This window comes from Chroicocephalus ridibundus, chromosome 1 (genome assembly GCF_963924245.1).
Source record: "Chroicocephalus ridibundus chromosome 1, bChrRid1.1, whole genome shotgun sequence".
In the NCBI taxonomy this organism is placed as follows: domain Eukaryota; kingdom Metazoa; phylum Chordata; class Aves; order Charadriiformes; family Laridae; genus Chroicocephalus; species Chroicocephalus ridibundus.
In genome coordinates this window covers 159,516,300-159,537,662 of record NC_086284.1, presented here as the reverse complement: position 1 = coordinate 159,537,662, position 21,363 = coordinate 159,516,300, and the positions used below count along the sequence as shown (strand labels likewise).

At 43.1% G+C, this 21,363-nt stretch overlaps 1 protein-coding gene across 1 annotated transcript in view; it reads left to right on the top strand.

The window, feature by feature from the left end:
- The first annotated feature begins 2,318 nt into the window (after window positions 1-2,318).
- Window positions 2,319-21,363, top strand: part of LOC134510304 (tyrosine 3-monooxygenase-like) — a 33,570-nt gene continuing 14,525 nt past the window's right edge. The window contains exons 1-6 of the mRNA XM_063323435.1: window positions 2,319-2,516; window positions 3,438-3,612; window positions 7,343-7,431; window positions 11,321-11,388; window positions 12,570-12,620; window positions 16,351-16,496. Of these exons, the coding sequence (XP_063179505.1) occupies window positions 2,319-2,516; window positions 3,438-3,612; window positions 7,343-7,431; window positions 11,321-11,388; window positions 12,570-12,620; window positions 16,351-16,496 (727 nt within the window). The remainder of the gene's footprint in view (window positions 2,517-3,437; window positions 3,613-7,342; window positions 7,432-11,320; window positions 11,389-12,569; window positions 12,621-16,350; window positions 16,497-21,363) is intronic.

Genomic DNA, 21,363 nt, shown 5'->3' with positions numbered 1-21,363 from the left:
GATGAGCCTATTCTTGGGGTGGGAGATCCCCCCTTCTGCCTGTCCCCATGGGAAAGGATGACACACTGTGCTCCAGTCCTTGCCTAGCCCTTTAAACTGCAGCACCCACCCTGAGACCCCTCCTCCTACTCTCCCAGAGGTCCCCAAAAGAGCTGAAAGCAGGACTCGGGGATGTCTCAGCAGATCTGACTTATATCATGGGTGAGGTCTTCCTGGGCCTTCTCCAAGTGTGGATTCAAGGTGGTATTGCAGTGTCCTCTGGCTGAGGAAGCACATTTCATCAGCTGGAGAGTCAGGGCTCTCTGTGCTGGTTCTGCAATGGGCTACAAAGCTCTGGCTAGACTGCTTCTACTGTCACACTGGCTGATGAGTCCAGTCTGGCTCTGTAGCGAAACCTCAATTCTCAGTAGAGAAACCCAAAGACCATTTTGCTTAGTGCTGTACTAGCACCTAGAAATGGGACTCTGACATTATAGCATAAAGAGTGCCACAGGAGCGCGATGGCCCTGCTCTGCCAGTATTTGTCACCAGTGCCTTAAACATGCACGGCGAGCCCTAGGGCTTTCACCTACATGTAGCTGGAGTAGGAGACCTTGTGCCATTTGACATTCGTGCCATGTCTGTGGACTGGATGTGGGGATACATGCACCCACCCTTCATGGGAAAGGCCCAGTCTGGACTCAGATGGTCAGCTCAGCTTTTTCTCCCGTGCCCAGCCTTGCCACAGCTGCTGGGGGAAAGTGGGAGTGGAAGAGCCTTTTCCCCGCCTTAAAGCTCACTTTTCCCCCCACCCCGTTCAGTTTGTAGCTGCAACTCTGTCACCCTTGCCCTCCAGGAGCTCGCTGGGACATGAGCTGGGCCAGGGCCGAGGGGCGCCCGGGGCAGCCAGCGGAGGGGAGGGTGCCGCAGCCCCGAGCCCGTCAGGGTTCAGCACCGCGGACAGCGGCTGGCCCTGCCCTGCCCGCGGGCGGCGCCGAGCCCCGCGGCGCCCCGGCCCGGGCCAGGGCTGGGCACGGCCGGGGGGACACCCCTTTCCGGGCTGGCACTCGCCACGTCCTGCAAAGCCTGCAGTGCCCGAGGTCTGGATGGGTCGATGTTCCTCAGGACGCTGAGACCCGCCTCTTGGGCATGGTGCTCTAAAATTTGCCGTGGGTTTGTCTGTGTCAGACAGGCAATGGAGGGGGAAATTGAGACCTTCCCAGTGCTCCGTCTTGGGCCAAAGGAAAACACGGTGCCATCATGGTCTCTGGAGAACAAAATTTGGCTGCACTGTCTTTCTTCCCTGGCCAGAGGGAAGGCAAGAGCAATACAGCACTGGGTTGTGTGGCCCAGTCAGAATCAGCTAAGGGGCACATCAGAAATAGCTCCACCTGCAAATGGAGGACATAGAGGTGACCTTCCCTGTGGGCCTGCAAGATGACTTTCAAGGGTATTCCAGCACACTGTAACTTGGGGCATGAAGACAGAGGTGCTCATACCCAGAAACATGTATACGGATGTCAAAGGATGCCATGCCCTGGGAGAAGCAGAGCTGAATCCTCCCTGAGCTTGCCCTGCCAGCTGTGAGAATGATGTGACCCTGGACTTTTTGAAAGTTTATTTCACTGGAGCAAAAATCATGACAGAAACAAATTCCAACAGAGGAACTTAGCCTGGAGGTCTTGTGGGGCTAGAGTGGGACAGGCCAGATCATGTGGGCAGGAAAAGTTCAGAATAGGCGATGAACTTTGACTCTGGCTCAGGTCTCTCTGGCACTCCCACAATTGTGTCTATGCAGAGAGGACACCACCTGGATTGGGCTTGGTGTTGCAGAAAGAGCATTTTTGGTTCCCTGTGGGCATGGTCAACACAGAGAGAGCCCCAGTGAGATAAGAGAGGTTGGGGAGGAAGGGCAATCTCCGACATTATGCAGGGCGATCCAGACCGGGTGATGTAAATGGGGCTAAGGATAATTGCCTCTCCACAAAGGAGCGCATCTCCAGGGGTGTACAGCTTGCAGACACCTTCAAACAGAGCAGGAGGGCCGCGCTTTGAAGTTACCCAGAGGAGGAGGGTTATCTTGGGCTCTTGCGCATATCCTACGCAGGCAGTTTCCCTTGATGTGTCTGGCATGGCCAACATAAATGTCCCCACACCTAACACAGTAGCAACCAGCTTGCTTTGCTGCTGTCTGTCAGCTCTGATCTCACTACCCACATAGGCGCCCTGCATCTCCAGTCCCATCACATCCCCTGGCCATTGCTCTGGGAAAAGCACTCACATCCTCAGGCAGTTTCCACTCAACATCTGTCAATTGCAATCTGCTCCACTGTCTCCCAATGAAGACCAACTTGGTGGGGATCTCAGGCCAAAAGGAAGAGGCCAGCAAGGAGAGAGAGATGCATGCCATAGAGTCCTTGAACAGGCGAGGCAGCCTGGACTCCAACAGGGAGGATGGCACAGCCACTCTCATCCTTACCCTCACCCTCTGCAATGTGAAGAAGACTGAGCTCTCTAGGGCAGCCAAAATCTTCGAGGTACAGAGCTCATCATTCCCTTCCTTCCATTGAACCCTCTCTTCTGTCCCTATTGCCTTCACCTCTCCCACTCTGCATCTCCCCTTCTGTCACCCTTCTCCTGCTCTCTGCATGACATGCCTCCATCTGCCTTACCCCTTTGTCTTTGTACCTGTTTTGGTACAGCTGCTCAGAGAGTTTGGCTGGCCTCTCCGGGTGAAGAAGGGAAGTGGCATGGAGGGAGGGAGCAGCTGGACACAGTCATTTAGAAGAATCATCATTTTATGTAAGGGCTGTTCAGAGCAGATTCCAATCTATTGTTTCTTTCTAGCAGTTGTATTGGCCAGCCACCTCTAAACAACAGGCCAGCACTTCAAGCATTCAGATTGTGGGGATGTTAGGAGCCAATGAATTTTCTCTGCATATTTGGCAGGAGATATAGAGAATACAAGAGCTGTAAACCATACAGGCATTATATATTCTGGACACTTGAAGTATGCCTACCAGGTGCTCACTCTCATCTTTGAAAATGAATAACTCAAAAGAAAAGTATTTTATTTGTTACTTATTTTTAATCATTCCCAATTATTTAATGATTATGGTGTTATTATACATCAATAGATCTGCTTTCATTCTGCCAGGGCCTTAAGAGTTACCCAGCCAGTCGTTTGTTATTTCTGAACAGATGAAATGCTACAGTCAACAGTATTGTGTCTTTCATCTCCACCTATCTCTACGTAATTCTATAGTGTTTAATCTTTAACTCTGCCTGTATTTTAGCTCCTTCTAAACTGGGAGTTACTACGCGTCATTGCTTAACACGCGCTTCTTGTTAAGACCTCTTTTAGTCACCTTTTAAAGACATTGCAGAAGTGTATCTAGACTTACCTGGATTTTCAGTCTTTGGAGAAGCTTCATCATATGAGCATCTGTCTCTTGCAGATGTTTGAAACTCAGATCCATCACTTTGAAACCAGACAAGCCAAAAAGCCCGAGAACTCTGCTGTCGATCTCGACATTTTTGTTGAGTGTGAAGTTCACAGTGCTGATGTTAGTATCCTTATCACCTCCCTAAAGAGAGTAGGAGAAGATGTGAAAACTATCAGAGAAGACAAAGGTAAGAGATGTATACATCTGTTAGTGTTGTTTTGTTTCTTTCTGGAGTATGTTTTTTAGCATTAGCTTCACAGTAGTAATTTAATTAGTCTGGGAAATGGTGAGCGTGCATTCATTTTTCTTCACTGCATGACTGTTTCCCCTGAATTGGGACCATTCCCGTTAGTGTGGAAAGGGAGGCACTTTGTCATAGCCAGCCATGAGAAGGACAGAGCAGCAAAGCAAGAAGTTGAGGAGAAACTCTAAACTCCTCAATGGTAGGAAGACTGTGGGCTTAGAGCTGAGAGCGGTATAGAGAACTGACTTCTCTGGAGCTCTGCAGAGTGAACACAGATACTTGACGGGAACACAGTGATATAGCAAAGGGTCTGAATGTTTCATTCACTTGTAGCATATTGTGTTGGTTTTGTTAAAAGAAGCAGTAGCTGTCTGTTCATGGCGTCCTGGGCACTGCTATCTGGGTCCAGCAAGACTGGAGGTAGATTGCTCCTTCACTGAGAAGAACTGAATGCAACAAGCTGTAAGAAGCTTCAAGAGTGCAAGAGGGAGAGAGGGTCAGGAGAAAGTCTGCAGGTAGTAGGAGAATCAGGAGATGAACTTCTTGTAGAGAACAGACCCATGGCCAAGTCTGGAGTAACAGAGCACCAGGCATTTTCCTGGCCACCTGAAAAGCTTGTATGGAGGTTATACAGCTTCCAAGGTGGAACCTTAGGAACAGCATTTCACCTGGCGAAGTGTTGCAAGTGGCTACTCAACTGACTGTCCTGTATTTGAGTCACCATTCCTACCAGTCATCAGCATAAGAAGTGAGTTTGCCAGAGGTAGACTGGTATTTTTCCTGTTTACAGGCAGGTAGGGGATTGGTGAGTACAACAAGCTGTTAGAGACCCTTAAGACAATGCTGAGGGTGCCAGAGGTGCCCCTAATAGATGAGAGGGCTGAGGGTCCATCTCAGATGTTGAGTTCTCTGAATACAGAATTGCCATGAAGTTTCCCACCCTTGACAAGGCCAGGAAGAAATCCCCAGGGAGCTTTCTGATAATACATTCCTGTTTGGACACCTTTGGGTATTGTTTGAAATTCACCTTCAGGCTAGTGATGAGAGGCACTCCATGCCAAGCTGTTATCAGGGACTGTGTGGATATCAAAAAGGTATCACTGTCATTAGGGAAACTGGAGAGCCAAAGAGCATTTTGGAAGTGAAGCAGCATGCCTTTAGGATTTTCTTGGGAGTTGAGAGGTTTGTGCTCAGAAGTAGCAGTTAGATTCAGGTGTGCTGGGGCTGGGATCTACAATAGAAACAAGGGACTGTTAAAAGAGAGTGCGTTTATGGTTAAAGCAGAGGAATATTAGGGACATAGTTTTCTTCACATTTTCCTTTTTCTTATGGTTTTGAACAGCAATCGTAAAAGTAATCAGGCTTATTTTGGATGTAATGATGCTAGAATTAATACACTTGGCATGCAAATGGCCAGAGTCTTTCCATTTTAAGTTATCTCAGACTTACACACAGCACTCCTTAGTTTGTAAAGACTCTTTTCTGTGTGTTTCAGACTCCCGAATTCAGTAGTGCCCTAAGAAGTTAGTTTGACTTCAAGATGAAAGGGTCAGAGAGTTGGTATTTGTAGCCCTCAGAGACGCCTTAGGTGTGGGCATCAGCAAGAACCGGGGATTTGGAGGTTTTAGCCTTAAGACTCTTTTGGTCCTATTGAGGTGAATTTGGGGGTGCTAGAGTGTCAGAGGACTTTCAGCTCAGCTAACCTCTAGGTCTAAGATTGGCTAGTGGCCCCTTTTACTGGTATGTCTTATTAAAAGAGGCTAGCTGCAGCTTCACTTTCTAGTGGGGTTAGCAGATGCCTGTGAGAGCATATTGGTAATTAGGAGGTATCTAAGTTGTATAAACATGCTTACTGATCAGCAAAGATGCAAGTGTGTACATTCTGGCTACCTCCACCACCTAAGGCTCCAGGTCCTGGATTAATCTATTTTTTTCCCATATGGACTTTTTATTCTTTTCTTTGGAGATTTTAGGTGAGCCAGACGGGCCTTTCCAGGCAGTTTGCTGAAGGACAGTGACAAGACAATGCCCTGCCTATAGTAGCTTTAACTCAAATTAATTTGGTACTCAGTTGAGAAAAGCAGCGGTTATCCCTGCTTCCATGAAGCAGAGGCATTTGCAGCCAAACTGGCATCTATCAGCACTATACCTGTTTTATTGTCTGCATTCATTTCTGTGACCAGGCCAATGGTTCTGCCATGGTCCTTCTCCCCCTCTCCTTTAGCCTGTCTACCCTCTCCCAGGACTCAGTAAGGGCTAGACAAGATGTGTATGAGGGACATACACTGGAGGACTTATGGTCATTTACAGTTTTTGAGGAGATATGGCCATAGATGGAAGGACAGGCATCTTGCATGCAGACCATTGGTACAGCCAAAGGCAAAGCCTCAGCAAAAAATGCTGGGTAGGCATAAGACATCTGTCAGACTAGTATTTCTTCCTTCTTACTTCAGAATTGCCCATAACGGCATGAAAGAATTGGAATTTCCTAACATTGGTGTGCATTTGTAGTCTTGTACCCTTGTGAAATGGCTCTGCCTAGATAGACTATAATAGGGCTAAGGCTAAATTTGCCATTCAGTACAGAGATGCCTGGCCTCCTCTTGTCAAGTATGAGATTAAGGTGACCCCAAGAAGACCTTTTCTGAGCTGTAACACATTAAGTCTGACCACAGTATCAGTCTGACCTCAGAAAGCAGCATTAACTTTGTCTTTTTTCAGGTGGTGTTTTTTTTTTTTTTTTTTTTTTAATTCATTGGTTATAAATGCTGGCACCAAAGTTAAAATGGGCACACTTTATGTTTCTTTTAGTCACCAGAAAAAGGTCCTCGCTTCAGGGGAAGGAAACTATTTGGAAATTCAGCTAATTCTAGAATAATTTTGCCGAATAAAATAAAAATGAGCCAGAAGTAAAAACCCAGAAGTCAAGATACTTCTTGGCCTGTTTTTTCTCTAGAAATTTTGTGTTTTCCTTTTAAAATGTTGTTTTCACTTTTAAAGGTACGAATATCTAAGACTACTCTTTAGACATGATTACATTTTTTTTTTAATTCCAAAGTGTAGAAATAAATTTCATAGAATAATAGGTTGGAAAGGACCTCAAGGATCATCTGGACAAAAGCATGGTCTAGACAAGATGGCCCAGCACCCTGTCCAGACGAATCTTAAAAGTGTCCAATGTTGGGGAATCCGCCACTTCCCTGGGGAGATTATTCCAATCGCTGATTGTTCTCATGGTGAAAAATTTTCCTCTCCTGTGCAATTGGAATCTCCCAAAGAGTAACTTGTACCCATTGTACCTCATCTTTTCCATGTGACTCCTTGTAAAAAGGGAGTCTCCGTCTTCTTTGTCACCACCCTTTAAACACTGGAACTTGTATTGTGCTGTGTCAAATGACACATTTCGTTTGGCCTAAGAGGAAGTGGTTTTGCCTTTAAAAAATGTTTCTACTAATGAAAACTGAGAGATTATCACTGCAAGTCAGTTTCAGATCATTTTTCATCCAGTCTGCCAGTTTGGTCAGCAAAGTCAATTACATACGATATGTAGATATGAATATTCTTAGATATTGATGAAAAGAAAGCTTGTAATCTTCATCATGACTTTTATTTTCTGTGTTTTTTAAAAATTATTTGATCTTATCTCATTTCATTCTTGCTGCTTTCTCTCCAGTGCCCTGGTTCCCCAGAAAAATCCAAGATCTGGACAAGTGTCACCATCTGATCACTAACTATGATCCCAGTTTAGACCACGGCCACCCTGTAAGTTTAATGTCACTATTATTTCATTTTTTAAAAAGAATCTCCCTGTAGGGAAATTTTTGTAGGGAAATTTCAGGAGTAAAGAAATACTCGTGAAAGAACAGAAAAAAGGAAGGATCAGATAAAGGCTGATCTTCAGTGGAATTAGGAAGTACAGAATGAATAACTCAATGAGAAAAGCTTATGGGTCCCCATTCATCAAGGTACATATGATTAGCATCAGATACATGCTGAAGTAATTTCTATTCAACATATTCTTTACTGTGAATTCACATTTCATTGTTTAGTTTAAAAAAAATATCTCATTTATTACTTCACCCCAGATGCATTTGAAGTATGCCCCCTTTGTACTAGCTGGTCTACATAAGAGTCAAGTTCCCCAGCTTTCTGCTTTTTGTGTTTTCTATGTTCTGACCTTTGATATATGCCATATCTGTGTTTTAATTTTGCATATGCCACAAATCTCATTCAAGTGCAGATACACAGAGGATGGTAATGAGGACAAGTGGCAAACAGCTAGTAACTAATAAATACCAGATCCTCAGATCCGTCAGCGGGGAGTATTATCCTTAAACTCGCAAAAATTGTTTAGACAGAAATTAAGATAAAAAAGTGGCAGCTCTCATTCATGGATGTAATACCCACACTGAGATTTAAGTGTGACTGCAGAAGCTTAAAAGGTCTAGTGATTTCAGTCAAGGTAAACAGCTGTTGCAGTTTGGGCTGGGTTGGCCAATGACAAGACAACAGATCCTCTCCCCCCACCTCTCACTCCAAGGAGAGGAGGAAGAGAGATAAAGAGATTTATGAGTTTAGAAAAAACCTAAATTACTTTAATGAAGTATTAATAATAAAATAAAAAGGAAATAATGAATTAGATACAATATATATAAATATATACAAAAACAGACCAAGTTCATAGGAAGATATCACCAGCAGGCACTGGGAAAGTTCCAGACTGGACTCACTGACAAATGGGAACTAGAATACACTGACCAGGATCAAAAGGCAGATGAGCTGACAGGGTCCTCCTCAGACATCAGTCATTGAAGAGAGCCATTCAAGAAGCAGCCCACTGAAGGGAATTCCCCAGAGAGGAGCCAACCTGACCCCTTTGCTCCCTCAGCTTTTATACTGAGCATGGCAGATGGGATGGGACACCCGATTGGTCAGTTTGGGTTACCTGACCTGTCCACTCCTCCCCACAGGTGTGACACCTCCATGGGGTAAACAACCAACGCAGCTGACCCTGGCTGCCACAGCAACAAGTGTCAGCAAGAGCCTCTCACTGAACAGAGAGTTGGCCCTGTTTCACCCCAAACCAGGACAGCATCTAAAGTATAAATATGAAGCAAGTTGGAAAGATTATAATCCGAATTTACATCTGACTTCTCACAAGGTCTTTGGAGCCGGGATCTTAGCAGTATTTATTGATAATACTCGGCAAAATATTGTTAGAATGTTTGTGGCGGGTTTTCCCTTGGGTTCAGGATTCCCTTGGATTCAGCGGGCTGCAGAAAGGGCTTTACTCATAATAGTTTTTTGTGCATATTCTTAGCCTTGCCCTAATCAGAAACTCTAGAGAAGGAAGAGGAAAAATGCACTGTAGAGTCCTGCTCTAGTGACGATACTAGTAAGGCAAAGTACTGGAAACAAACAAACAAACACTTGTTTTTCATCAAAGTTTTCCAACTTTAGTACAGATGGGATATGAGTTAGGTACAGACAAATAAGCCAAAGGGCCATTCGCTGATTGACAAGGGAGGTCATGGAATTGTTGTGAAGCATTCTGCCAAACATCCCATAGAAGTGATGCATAAAAAGGAAAAAAAGCACAGACTGCACTGAAAAATGCAAGGAAGACTTAGATGGGTGTCAACAGAATCTACACGATTTTGTCATTGCCTTCTCTAAATGTCTGAGTTCTATTTAGACCTTTTTATTAACCTACATGATGTTAATGTTAGCTATGTACAGTTCTGTGTGGTACAAAACCATTTTCCAAGTTTACCTTCTGTTTTTGAGAATCACTTATTAAAGACTAATGCTCTAGGAGAGCTTCATATTCTTATGAATATGAAGCTTCATATTCTCCTTAACCAGGACATCCTTCATTTTCCTCACATCTTTCTGATAGAAACAATCCAAGCATTTGTCATTTTCCTGAGGTAGCTCTGAGGCTGTTTCTCGTGAGATAAATGAATGCACACTGGGAATTCCTTGAACTGGACTAAGTTCCCCTCCTACTTTGCCAGTGCGAGCACTGAAGAGATTAGAGAAAGCACAAGTGGTGCAGTTACCAAAGTATTGAGTGGGGAAAAGTCCACACTGCAGAACGCAATGTAATGTAAAAATACCTAAACTGGCTTGAAACAAGTTAGCTCAGGTGCTGAGAATCATTTGTCTGTGGCAGGAGCAAGCACAGCGCAGGCTCATTTACTGTGCTGCCGAGCATGGCTCAGAAATGGACAGGTTGGAGGGAAGTACCAAATACGCTGATGTACAGGTAGCTCAGCAGAGATTTTGCATATCCATTTACTACCAAATAGGCAGTTTGGGCTGTCCAGCTCAAGAGCTTCACTTTGTTCTTTACCGTCTCTTTAATGGCCAGAAAAGCAAACAGATGACACTGTGACACCAGGCCCTGGGGCACCCTGACACTGGCTGCAGCAGCCCCCCAGGGAGGCTCCTGCTGCTCAGAGGGTGGGTGCAGAGCCCTGGGAACAGCAGGCACAAAGCTGAGAGGTCACAGCATCAACGCTAGTCTGGCCCAATGGCTTTTCCATGTGTTTTGCATGGACTTGTTACAGCTACTGACAAGCAAGGGTGGCATCTGAATGAACATATTATCCATAACACATGACAAAAATAAACATGCTCTCGGGATCCAGTTCTTTCCTCAGATTCACGCACACAATACTCATTAACTGCAGTATTACTGGTATTATTGCTACACTGAAAATTATGTGAATAAACCTAAGGGAGAAATTTGGCTTGTAGTATGCAAAGTGGTTCCAGTAAATTCTGAATATTTTAGAATACTAAATATTTGTACAGTGATGCTGATCAACGCAGCTTTATGAGTTATATTAGTAACACAGTGCCAGATTTCAGATTTTATTCCTATTATGAATGATGTAAAATTCAAAAGGAATTTGATTCCACATCCCTATTCATATTTAATAGCTGGAGAAGTCTGCTTGAAGCTCAACTTCTAGTAAACACTGAGGGGCTAAAAAGAAAACTCCGGTACTTAATAAGTAAACTGCCCCTTTAAAGAGATACCACTGAATCTGTCTTTATCATAACATGGTAATAAATGGGCAAGGGGGGATTTTGCTAAAAGCCTGTACTTTCTACAGATTCAGGGGTGGCTTTAATGATTTCTAGCCAGTGAGGAGGACTCCTGAAGTGGAAGGCATCGTGCAGGCGCAGTATACTCTCTCTGGCAAGGTGGTACTAGCTTTGGTACCATCATGACCATCACAGCCCTATATTGCAACTGTCATGCTTAGGGCAGGGAAGAAGTGATTCAGAGATTCAGCTTTTCCCCAGCAGAAGTGACACTCCTATTGCAATTCCATTTTTAATGTGATTTGCATTTAAATTTGACTGTGAGCGTAACGGACTGTGATGTAGCGTTTAAGAACAACTCCAAAACCTTCCCACCAAGCCATGTTACTTTTCTTTCTGGTCACAGGCCCAGAATTTTCATCAAAATGTCATGGATGTAACTGAATGCAGACTTTGGCTTACCCTGTTCATAAGGCTCAAGATTCATTGCCTCGGAGAAAACAACCTGTTTGAGGCTTTGTTTTTCTGAATAGCAAATTTATTTATGCCCACAAATCTCTCTTAATGTAAAACTTTGAATTATTTTCTAACTCAGGGATTCGCCGACCTGGAGTATAAGAAACGGAGGGCATTCTTTGCTGACCTTGCCTTTAATTACAGAGCGTAAGTACAAGGCTGCTGAAGAGACACCAGCAGTTCACATGTGCTTTCAGATATCTTTGAGTGCAAGAAATACCAAAGACTTGATTTTTTGTCAATGTATCAATGGGGCTATCTCTCAGAAAACAGAATTCAGCCACAGAAGCTTTTGCTCAATATGAAATAGACTTCTCTCACAACACATCGAATATAACTTAAGATAAAAATCCTAGGATTGCATTCACATCTCCTTCAGTGCTGTATTTTGTCTTAGCAGAGGTGATTTCTCAATTCTTCCATTTCAGTTTTGCAGTTCCTTTTAGGACTAGCTCCTGAGGCTAATCTTTTTCAAGGAACTATAAGGAGCAATGTTTAGGAACATATTTTTGACAAAGAAAAGCAATTTCCTATTTTTATTATTTGTTTCAAAAAATGTCTCTAGTCATGTGCATTAGCTACCTAAAAACCTCTCAGGTCTCTTGTGGGTGGGCAAAAACGGTTCTGCCTTTACATGCAAAACTTCACCAGAATCACACTGCTGTCTGACAGAGTCAATCAGATGTATACGTAGAACTGGTTGTGGATTATCAGGCTCATGTCCAGGAACTGGTGAAATCTCCCAAGTCTTGAGAGGCTTCTATTTGAGTGCAGTTTTCTCACCGCCACCATATATCACAGTTAGTGCAGCACAAAACAGCGCAAAGACACACGCTTCACTGACTCAGAGGTACTGAAGAAGCAACAGTGAGGAAAAGGAGAGGAGGCTACTCATCAAAGAAGTTATCGATAGCCACTCAGTGTACGCCTGGCCAGGTCTCTGCTGATGAATTTATGAATCGTTCTCTGCAATGATACTGTGCTGATCACATCATCCAGGGATGAACCCTCCAGGCACACACTGCATTTTCATTCCTAGACTGCCTTCAGTGGAGGTAAAGGTAAGCCTGAAGGCCTCTCTTTTCTTCTGTAAAGCAGAACATGGCTCCCTTACTTACTATATCCCTCTGTTTTCTCCCTGCACTGGAACAGAGGAGAAAATGCACACGTTAGAACCTACCAAGACAAAGCTGCTGCTAATCTTGTACTATTTTGCCATTTCTGTCTTCATTACAGCAAATATTCATGGTGCAGGCAAAGAAAATAATACTTGGAAACTGAAGGTGAAACCTGCTTTAGACATGCATTATTTTCTCTCTTCATTACAGAGGAGACCCTTTGCCTCACATCGAGTACACAGAGCAGGAGACTGCAACTTGGTGAGTTTGTTACTTATACTCTGACTCCTGAGCCATTCCGCTGCAGTCTCAGGAAAGACTGGCAATGTGAGACGGTCATAACATTTTAAAACCATATTTACCCATCTCAAATTTTACTCCTTGGCTAAGCGTCACCTTTTGGTCATTTGTTTTGCAGAAACCCATTCTCAGGGCTGGCCTTAACTATTCACTTTCTAGAGGAAAATACATTTTCCTGACCATCTCCCTGCCTGCCAATCACTTCAAGATATCAGAAGCCAGAAAATACCTGGTGCTTATAGTATAATTTCTTCTAACTGACCTCTAATTAACCATAGCTATGCTGGCGACAGAAAGATCACCTTTCTAAATCTGTTGCCAGGAGAAAATGCCCACTTGCAGGATGGAAGTTCACTCAAAGGATGTGACTAATCCAGTGTTCATAGGACAAACCAGCCTTACTTGCTCTCCTGCAAGTATTCATTACTGTTAACATGAATAGGCTTTATTCTTTTGAACTGAAGGTAAAGAAAATTCTGAAGTGCCCTTCCATGGTACATTATTTACAATGGAAAAAGGCCTTTGATGTCATATGAAATGATGGCAAGTTACTTTTACACGAGTGCAGATGTCTTCACTGGGGCTTTGGGCTTTGTTTCTCCTGAAGATTTGCCACTCAAAAAAACCCCCAAAAACCAAAAACAAAAAACCACCCAAAACCAAACCTCAAACCCAACCAACCAAACAACCCAAATTAATTCAAAGTATGTTTGCAGACATTATGTGAAGTATGTAGCAAATTTGAAATAAAGCAGAGTTCTTATTTCATATAACTCTGTTTCCACTTTCTCCCACTAAGTTTAACAAATCTCCGTAAGCAGCAATAATTACACATCTCTGTGATAATACAAACATAAACATGTCCAAATGTCCCAACTAAGACCACAGTCCCAGGATTGTGCAAGGTGCCACATGTGCTCATAATGAGGGAATCTTTGTTCAGAAAAACTTATAATTTAAATGAAGAGAGCCTAAAGGTGGGAAAAAAGGAGGACGATGACAATGTTTTATAACTGTGGAACTGAAAAAGCTAGAGCTTAAGTGATTTGCCCAAAATTATACACAAAGTTTATGTCAATGCCAGGAATTAGATCCATACTCTAGATGTCTCATGCCATAACCTCAACCACAGGGCCACCCTATCTTTTTCAGTGATTATTTTATTTTAAATAAAATCTACTCTGCCACAGAAAGCTTGAGGGGTGTTGCCTTGCATCCAACTCATCCAGGCGATCACATTTTTATTAAGCTCTAATAGGTTTTTATAGCATCTTTCAATTGTTAAAGATTGATGGTCGGTGTCATGCTCATGATTGCTACCACCAGCCAACAATCTTGGCATGGGATGGTGTGTGGGAATGTCATATTTAAGAAAATTTAATTTTGTGTTCTTTCCTGTTTTTCCCTTTTGTTGCCAACCTCCGTCATTCCAGCCCTTCTCCACCTAGAATTAGTCCCACTGTGGTAACGGAATAGGCCTTTAAAAGAGTATCTGCCCATTTCCCCAAACAGCCAGCCCCAGCAACCCAGGTTGTCTTGTTGTGTAAAGCTGTTCCCAAAATTAGACCTCCCAATGGTTATCACAGCCCCCTGGGGCTGTGCCCTGAGGTCAGCTGCATTACAGCACAACTTAATTGAGCACTGTGCAATTGAACGGGAAATTTGTAGCGCAGACAAAATTCCCTTGGTGTTCACTCTGAAGAGTTGTTGGATGCCTTCAGTTTGTAGCAACATGGTTATAAAAAAGAAAACTAATCAAGTGAAGAAATATGACTTTCAGAAAACAGAGGGTACAGATGATCTGAGTTTCTGTTTTCAAGCAGGCTTTCTGGAAGGCCCTGAAACTAAGTAGTCATAAAAGATGTCGTATGGGTAAAAGCTATATAAAAAAAAGGGAAAATCTAGGACAAAATTATGGGGATGCACCTGTCACATCTTTATAATAAAGCTGAATAGTGCCACCTTTTTCTAAAATAATAAGGAAATTTATGTAAAATAAGGTGATTGCCTTTAAAGTCTTTCAAACGGCTAGCTCCATCCTTCGTTACGAGGTTCCTTTCTAGAGCATTTCATAGCCCACACTTTCAGCAGCTTTTCTTTCCATCTCTGGACTGAAGTACCATCAAGTAGCAGCCTAATAGTCCTAGCATCTCCCTATGGTGGAGATACTACCTTAGGGCAAGCTAAATTGTTGTCTGGAAATATCTGCTACTCTATTGACTTTGGAGTGGACTTAGATGGTTGCTTTGGAGGTGTGGTTGCTTAGTGAGGAGCAACACTTGGCTTCGGATAATTCATCAGTGGTCTCTGAGTCTGCCTACGTTTCTGTGGTAGTCAATGTTTGGCCACAGACTAGAATGATGCTTTGGTAGAAGAGACCGTATGTTCAGAAGTGTAAACAAGCCTACCCTCTCTAGACTTCAGTCGGGGGATGAACTGTGTACTGGTTCAGATCCTATGCGATCGCACTGAAGTCAGTAGTATTCTATGGGGAAATAAGCCAGGGCAATGCTTGAACTCTAGTCCGCCTCATTTTTTCCTAATTCTTCTATGGAAATGGCCCAGTCTCCTGCGGCTTTTGCAACAGTGACAGCAGCCACTGTTTCCCTCTGTTCTTTTAAATTTTTTTCCTCCTAAAGTTTCCCTCCCCCCACTTCATTCTGGTTCATTACTCCCACACTGTGTAAGACATTCGTACAAATGAACACAGTCATTACCAGGGACTGGCTATCACCTCCATAGCAACAATAGCATCACAAAAAAAAAATACAATACAAAAACAACAAAAGGTCATTTTCCGTAGCCAGCATTTCCAAGAATGATCTCAATTTTCATAAAACGATATTTATAAAATTGTTAACACCCTAGGGCCATGTCTGAACAAAAATAACCATTTCTATAAGGTTCTTTGCCATCCTATTACTACTTGTTTATTTTGCAACAGCTAAATATATTCCAAACCACAGCTCTAAATCCAAGCTCCATCAAGTTTGGGAGAAGCTTGAAGCCTGTGCCCAAATCTGGTTATATATATTTTTCTTCAGCTGGTCTCTTTTTGTATAACGGGCTAAATGCTTCAAGAAGTTGGCATGTCTTTCAAAAACGTAGCACATGCCAGGCATTTTGAACCGCAAAAGTATGAACCTCTTTGCCTGTCCAGATGTTACTCTTCAGTATCAGAAAATGTGCTTTTTTTAGGAGGAGGTTTGTAAGAGTCAAACGTAGACTAGGCTTCAGCATGGAGATGGAGGGACTGGCATTTCAAGTTGTATCCTCTCGTGGAGAAGGAAGGAATACCTGACTCATTCCATCCCTAAACTGCATTAAATAGTGAGGGCTACGGCCTCAGCTTTCTCCCTGGGATTTCCCTGGCAACTCCAACACACTTATACCTAAGCAAGAAACACTTCTGAATCAGGATTAGGGTCCTGTTACTTTAAAGGAGGGCATAGGAAGGCATGAAACAGGTTTGCTGAACAGAACCCACCTTCTGAAGGAAAAGCAAAACAAAAACCCCTTATGCTCTGCTACATCCACCCAGGTACGGGCTTCCAAGCACCAGGTGTCCTGAGTTCAGATTTTCAGACTGTTGCCTGTGCTGCAGGTTTATTTCTCTCTGTGGAGCTGTAGATAGGGCAGAGCAGTACTGCTTTATTGAGGTGGGTCATGCTGTATGGCTTTTGTTTTTCAGGAGAGAAGTCTACAGGAAGCTGAGCAGCCTTTACCCTACTCATGCCTGTACACAGTACCTGGATGCTTTCCAGCAGCTGGAGAAATACTGTGGCTACCAAGAGGATAACATACCTCAGCTTCAGGACGTCTCCAGATTTTTGAAAGGCCAGTCATTATGAACCATGGCTTACGTTAGGGTTTCCTGTGTATGTATATACACCACATACACACACAAGCCATCTCGTAGGACACAAGCTGGTGAGAAGAGCCGATTCGGTGTAGCATTACCTTGTGCAAGATGAGCTGTAGCACAGGACGTTAATACCAGGCATATCTAGGGAGCAAGCTCTGTTTGCTCTGTGAGTGGCTGCAGCCGCTGTAGCACTAACAGCTAATTCCAGTAGTAGCAGCAGTACAGCCATAGCAGCACACTGCTCAGCATGACTTCCACACACAGGTATTCTACGGGTTTGGCTGTATTTTATCCTTCTGTAGCTATGTTGCTAGTAAGACCCAAACACACATACAGGTATATACCTCTCAAGTTCAATTTTTTTCTGATGCATGAGACAGGATGGCAATGTGTGCCAAAGATGATGATTTCCCAGAGGTCCTGCTACTCAGTCAGCAGCTGCCTTGAAACAACACTGCTTCTTTCTGTCTCTGTGGCTCCACTTGCCAGACTAAACTCTTTGGTGCCTACTGCGTGGCTGACAGGAGAGCAGAAAGGCTGTGGTGTGGGTCTGTAAATGCATAAAGATGTGGCCTTAGATGAAAGCACATGTAAGACTGCTAGGCTGACCTACCTGCTGTTAGCTGGGGGCTGACTAGCAAAGGGCAGGAGAGGAAGGGAGCCTGCATTTTTTTGATGAGGCCATGGACAGCGTGGATTCCTAAGGCCAGGTGCTTTGGGTCAACCATCTGATTTCCTACCTTTATCAAGAATGACTGAAGAAAGGCAGTCTTTAAAGCTTCTCTGTGCCTAAATAGTGACAAGGAGATGTGCCAGAGAGTGGAGGACAGATGATCACTAGGCTGAAATCAATAATAAAAAGTATGGCTTAACTTTACATAAACACAATTTAAATACAATATTCAGGAAATCAAGCGACCTACTCCCTGTATCAGTAGGTGATGTTAGTAAGCTTGCATGAGCTTTCTGTTGCTGAAGAGGTTTTAAAGACACTGACGTTTTTAGGGAAGGTTAAGATGTTTGATGACAAAGTATTTATTACACCTTTAGTGTAAGGGAATGGAAGGCTGGCATGTGAAAAGCATCTCTCATGAGCATACCAGCACCATCACATCCAGCTGCAGGAATTTTTCTGTGTTTGCATTATGTATTTTCTCATGTATTTTCCCTTCTATTCAACTGTCCTTCTACTTCCCTCCTATAGTAACTGAGATGATAAATATTTTTTCTTGTGAAGTACTCGATCTCATCTCATTCACACAGTAGCTGACAGCAGGGAGCTCCAGAAATCATGTGATGCTGATATACAGATATACAGATATACAAATTCTTTAAGAAAATCAAGGGATTTCAAAGTGGGAAAATTTAGGATAATGTGAGAATATCCTGTCATAATACAAGTTGTATTGCTCATGTTAGTTGACAGGATTTGGTGCCTGATGTCTGGGCCTGTTCACTTCTTATGTAGGCTCTAGTTCTAAATTTTCTCTATGCCATACAAATTATCCTAAGCAAAAAAAAAAAAAATGCAGTAAAAATGGTCATTCTGAAAATTCTGCTAGTAATGGTTGGAAAGATGTTCACGGTGAGTTTCCACTCATCTACTATAAACACAGGGTGTCTTGTGTAAGATAATTGTCTGAACTATTCTATTCTATTCCGAACTATTGGAATGAGAACCAGGCTATTAGGAGGTGTTCTATTCCATCCTGGAATGGATGTCTAAGGAAAATGGAAAGAATGGCTCTCGAAAGCACTGGTCCTACCCTTCTTAAACTGTAGATAAAACCCAGATTAGTTTAGCCTAGAGGCTTTGTAAAAGATTACTCATAGATAGAACAAAGTCGGTTTGCTCCTTACAACTCATCAACCAACTGTGTGCTTAGGCTCTTTCCTGTGTTACGGGTGTCCAGTGCTCACCCAACCAAACCTCAACCAAACTACAGGCTGTGAGGTGTCTCCCAAAATTCCTTGGCATACAGTGGATGTGTTTCAGCTACTATAACCTATGTGGAAATGCATAGTGCGGTTCCTCCTGTTGTTGGTTAGCTCTGTGTGAGCCCTGAACTGTCCCACCCTCCCGGTTAGGACATAAATCCCAGCACATATCTGGGATTGAACACTGCCTCGAAGGATTAGGCCATTCTTTATCGTAGGTGATGATAAGTCTTTATATAAGTAACCACAGGGATGCAGAGAGAGCAGAGTATCCTGAAGACAAAGTGATCATGCTATACCCAGCCCTCACAGCCAAATAAACTTCCATTGTCTCTTTTACTCAGCGGTATCTGTGAACTCAAGCAAGCAATTCTTTTTGACTTCAACACAAGTTGAACTAGAAGATCCATCTAGCATTACCTGGCCTGCTAGTGAGGCTCCTTTGAACAGAAATGAACTCTGCATCATAAGTATTTCATAATTACTTAAAGGGAATCTAAATGGTTAACCATTCAACCATTTAAGATGGCAAATGCTTTTCTAAAGGGTTAACTAAACGAACCTAGGCACATCATTCTTTCGAGGAAAGATGTTTGTGTTTAGGCAATCATTGTCCTCCACAGCTGGAAGAAATTACAGCTAGTGAACTCCAGCAAGCTCACACTACAACGCACAGGCCTGTATACAGGAGTTTTTTAGGCCAAGAATTAAGCCTTACAGATCACTTCAGGTCAACTGCTCAAGACCTTCTCTTCAAGTCATTCTGGTTTCAGAGATCTTTGGACAACAGGTCCAATCAGCCACACCCCCCATTCTCTACTGATTGCTGGTTTTATTGTGCAGTAATGAAATAGAAATTCAGATTTTGCAGATGCTACCTTCAGCAGATAACTTTTTCCTATGGCTTTTCAAAGCAACTGGCCAAGTCTGTTTCATCAGCAGACTGTCTGATTCACTGCCCTATATTTAAAAGGGCATCTCAGGGAACATAAGCTGTAATTTTAATTTTGCCTCCTGCTCCTCCAACATGGATGCTAAAGCAATATAAATTTCCCTAGGCTTTTTCATAGTCCTTCCAAAACGGAGGTACTTAGGGCTTGGTGCTCGTCTGATATATTTTTCAGCTGCTGCGCTTTTCACTTCACTCAGACTCAGAATTTACTCCAAAGAATACCGGATTCTGAGCTTTTCATGTTCCTCTGTATTGTCTTTGTATGGCATCAGCAGCAAGGGAGTACCCTTCTGTGCCAGCTCCTGGCCTGTACCTAAGGAGCCTAGCGATGGTCTGTCTATTCCCCCAAACACCTTGCTTTCTTAAATGGGGAGCGGGGAGAATAGGAATCTGCTTTACAACAACTTCCAATTTCCTGGTTAACTCTGAAGCCTTTGCTGAGCATAAAGGCAAAGATAAAGACATAATCTCCATAGGTTTATTTGCTGTTGTTCAGCTTTTACGCAGTTCTGTACCCATTACCTCTGAATTCAGTGCAGCAATAGAAGATAACCCTGGCAAATGCTAATAACCTAGTCCCTCATGTTGTCAGGTAGAAGCATTCCTTCCTGCCCACTCTTCTTTTGTCCTGTATGGCTTCAGATGTTTTGTCACTTCTGGTTCTTCCAATGAAGCCTTTTTTTTTCCCCTTTTCTTCTCTCTCTTTTTTTTTTTTTTAATGAGAAAAGTGCTAATAGCCAGACAGAACAAGGCAAGAAATGCTGGAAGAAACATTGAAAACCAAACTAAAACAAATCTTGTAAATGGCTTGGTTTCTGGGTGGGATTTTTTTTGTTTGTTTACATAAAATAAATTAGGTTCCAGGCTTCATGACACAATAGAATATGGACAGAGAAGGGAGAATAAAGCCATTTCTGATTTTTTTTCAAATGTAGTTTTATACTTTTAAGAAGATGAAATGTCATTTATGGGAGCTGAGAATGCAACACAGATTTTGAATATAGGACTTCAAAAAATTATCATTGGCTCTGTTTTAAAGCAGTGATTTTCAATTTTCTTAGCTTTGCAGACCACCAACATGTTTCCCATGGAAATGCAGATTATGTAGTCTCCTGACCATAGGACTTGTTATTTTGTTAATTGCCTCTCACAGACCTTTCATAGTAATGTCCTGGGGTAACACTGATAGCACAAGCTGAAATCACTGTGCAAAAATATTGCATTTTTCTGTCCTGTTCTGTGGACATATGCGAAGAAAAACACGTACGATCACGTCACTGGGAGGCTGTGTAAATTAGTTCTATACAAACATAATGGCAAAAAAAAACCAGAGGGGAAAAATAGGTGAGAGCGCTGATGGAAACTCTGACGTTAAATGGTAAAGGGCCAAATTCCAGCACCTTTATCTCTGACGAGGACCTGTTTGCTCTTTCTCCTGCATGTTCCCATTCTAACGAAGTCCAGGCAGAAAGATAAAATTGATAGCAAGTGTTGCCAGTGCTGAGCTAGTTTACACATGTAGAGCATACACTGGCAAAAGGAAATAAAGTTGAATAGTATGCTCTGGTTCTACCTCTGGGGTATGTTGAACTAGGCCCACTGAGGAACAGGATTGGCCAGGCTGGAGCAGACCCATGCTCCACCTGCTTCTGTCTTCAACAGTGCAAGGTACCAGGGGTTTCAGTGTAGGGAATAAGGAACTCTGCAGGCCGGGCTAAACAGTAACCTCGCATCAGGAAAGAGCCAGGTGCTCTCAGAAAAGTGTAGGGGTGGGGTGTGTCCCTTGTCAAACTTCTGTTTATCTTTTACATATGCTATAGAGGAAATGAATGAAAGAGTTAATAAACTAGCCAGGACTGAAAATGCAGGTTCTGTCCCCTACTTGATCATTAAGATCATGTGTGACCTCAGATACATCACTGACATGTGGGACATAGTAGATAAATCTG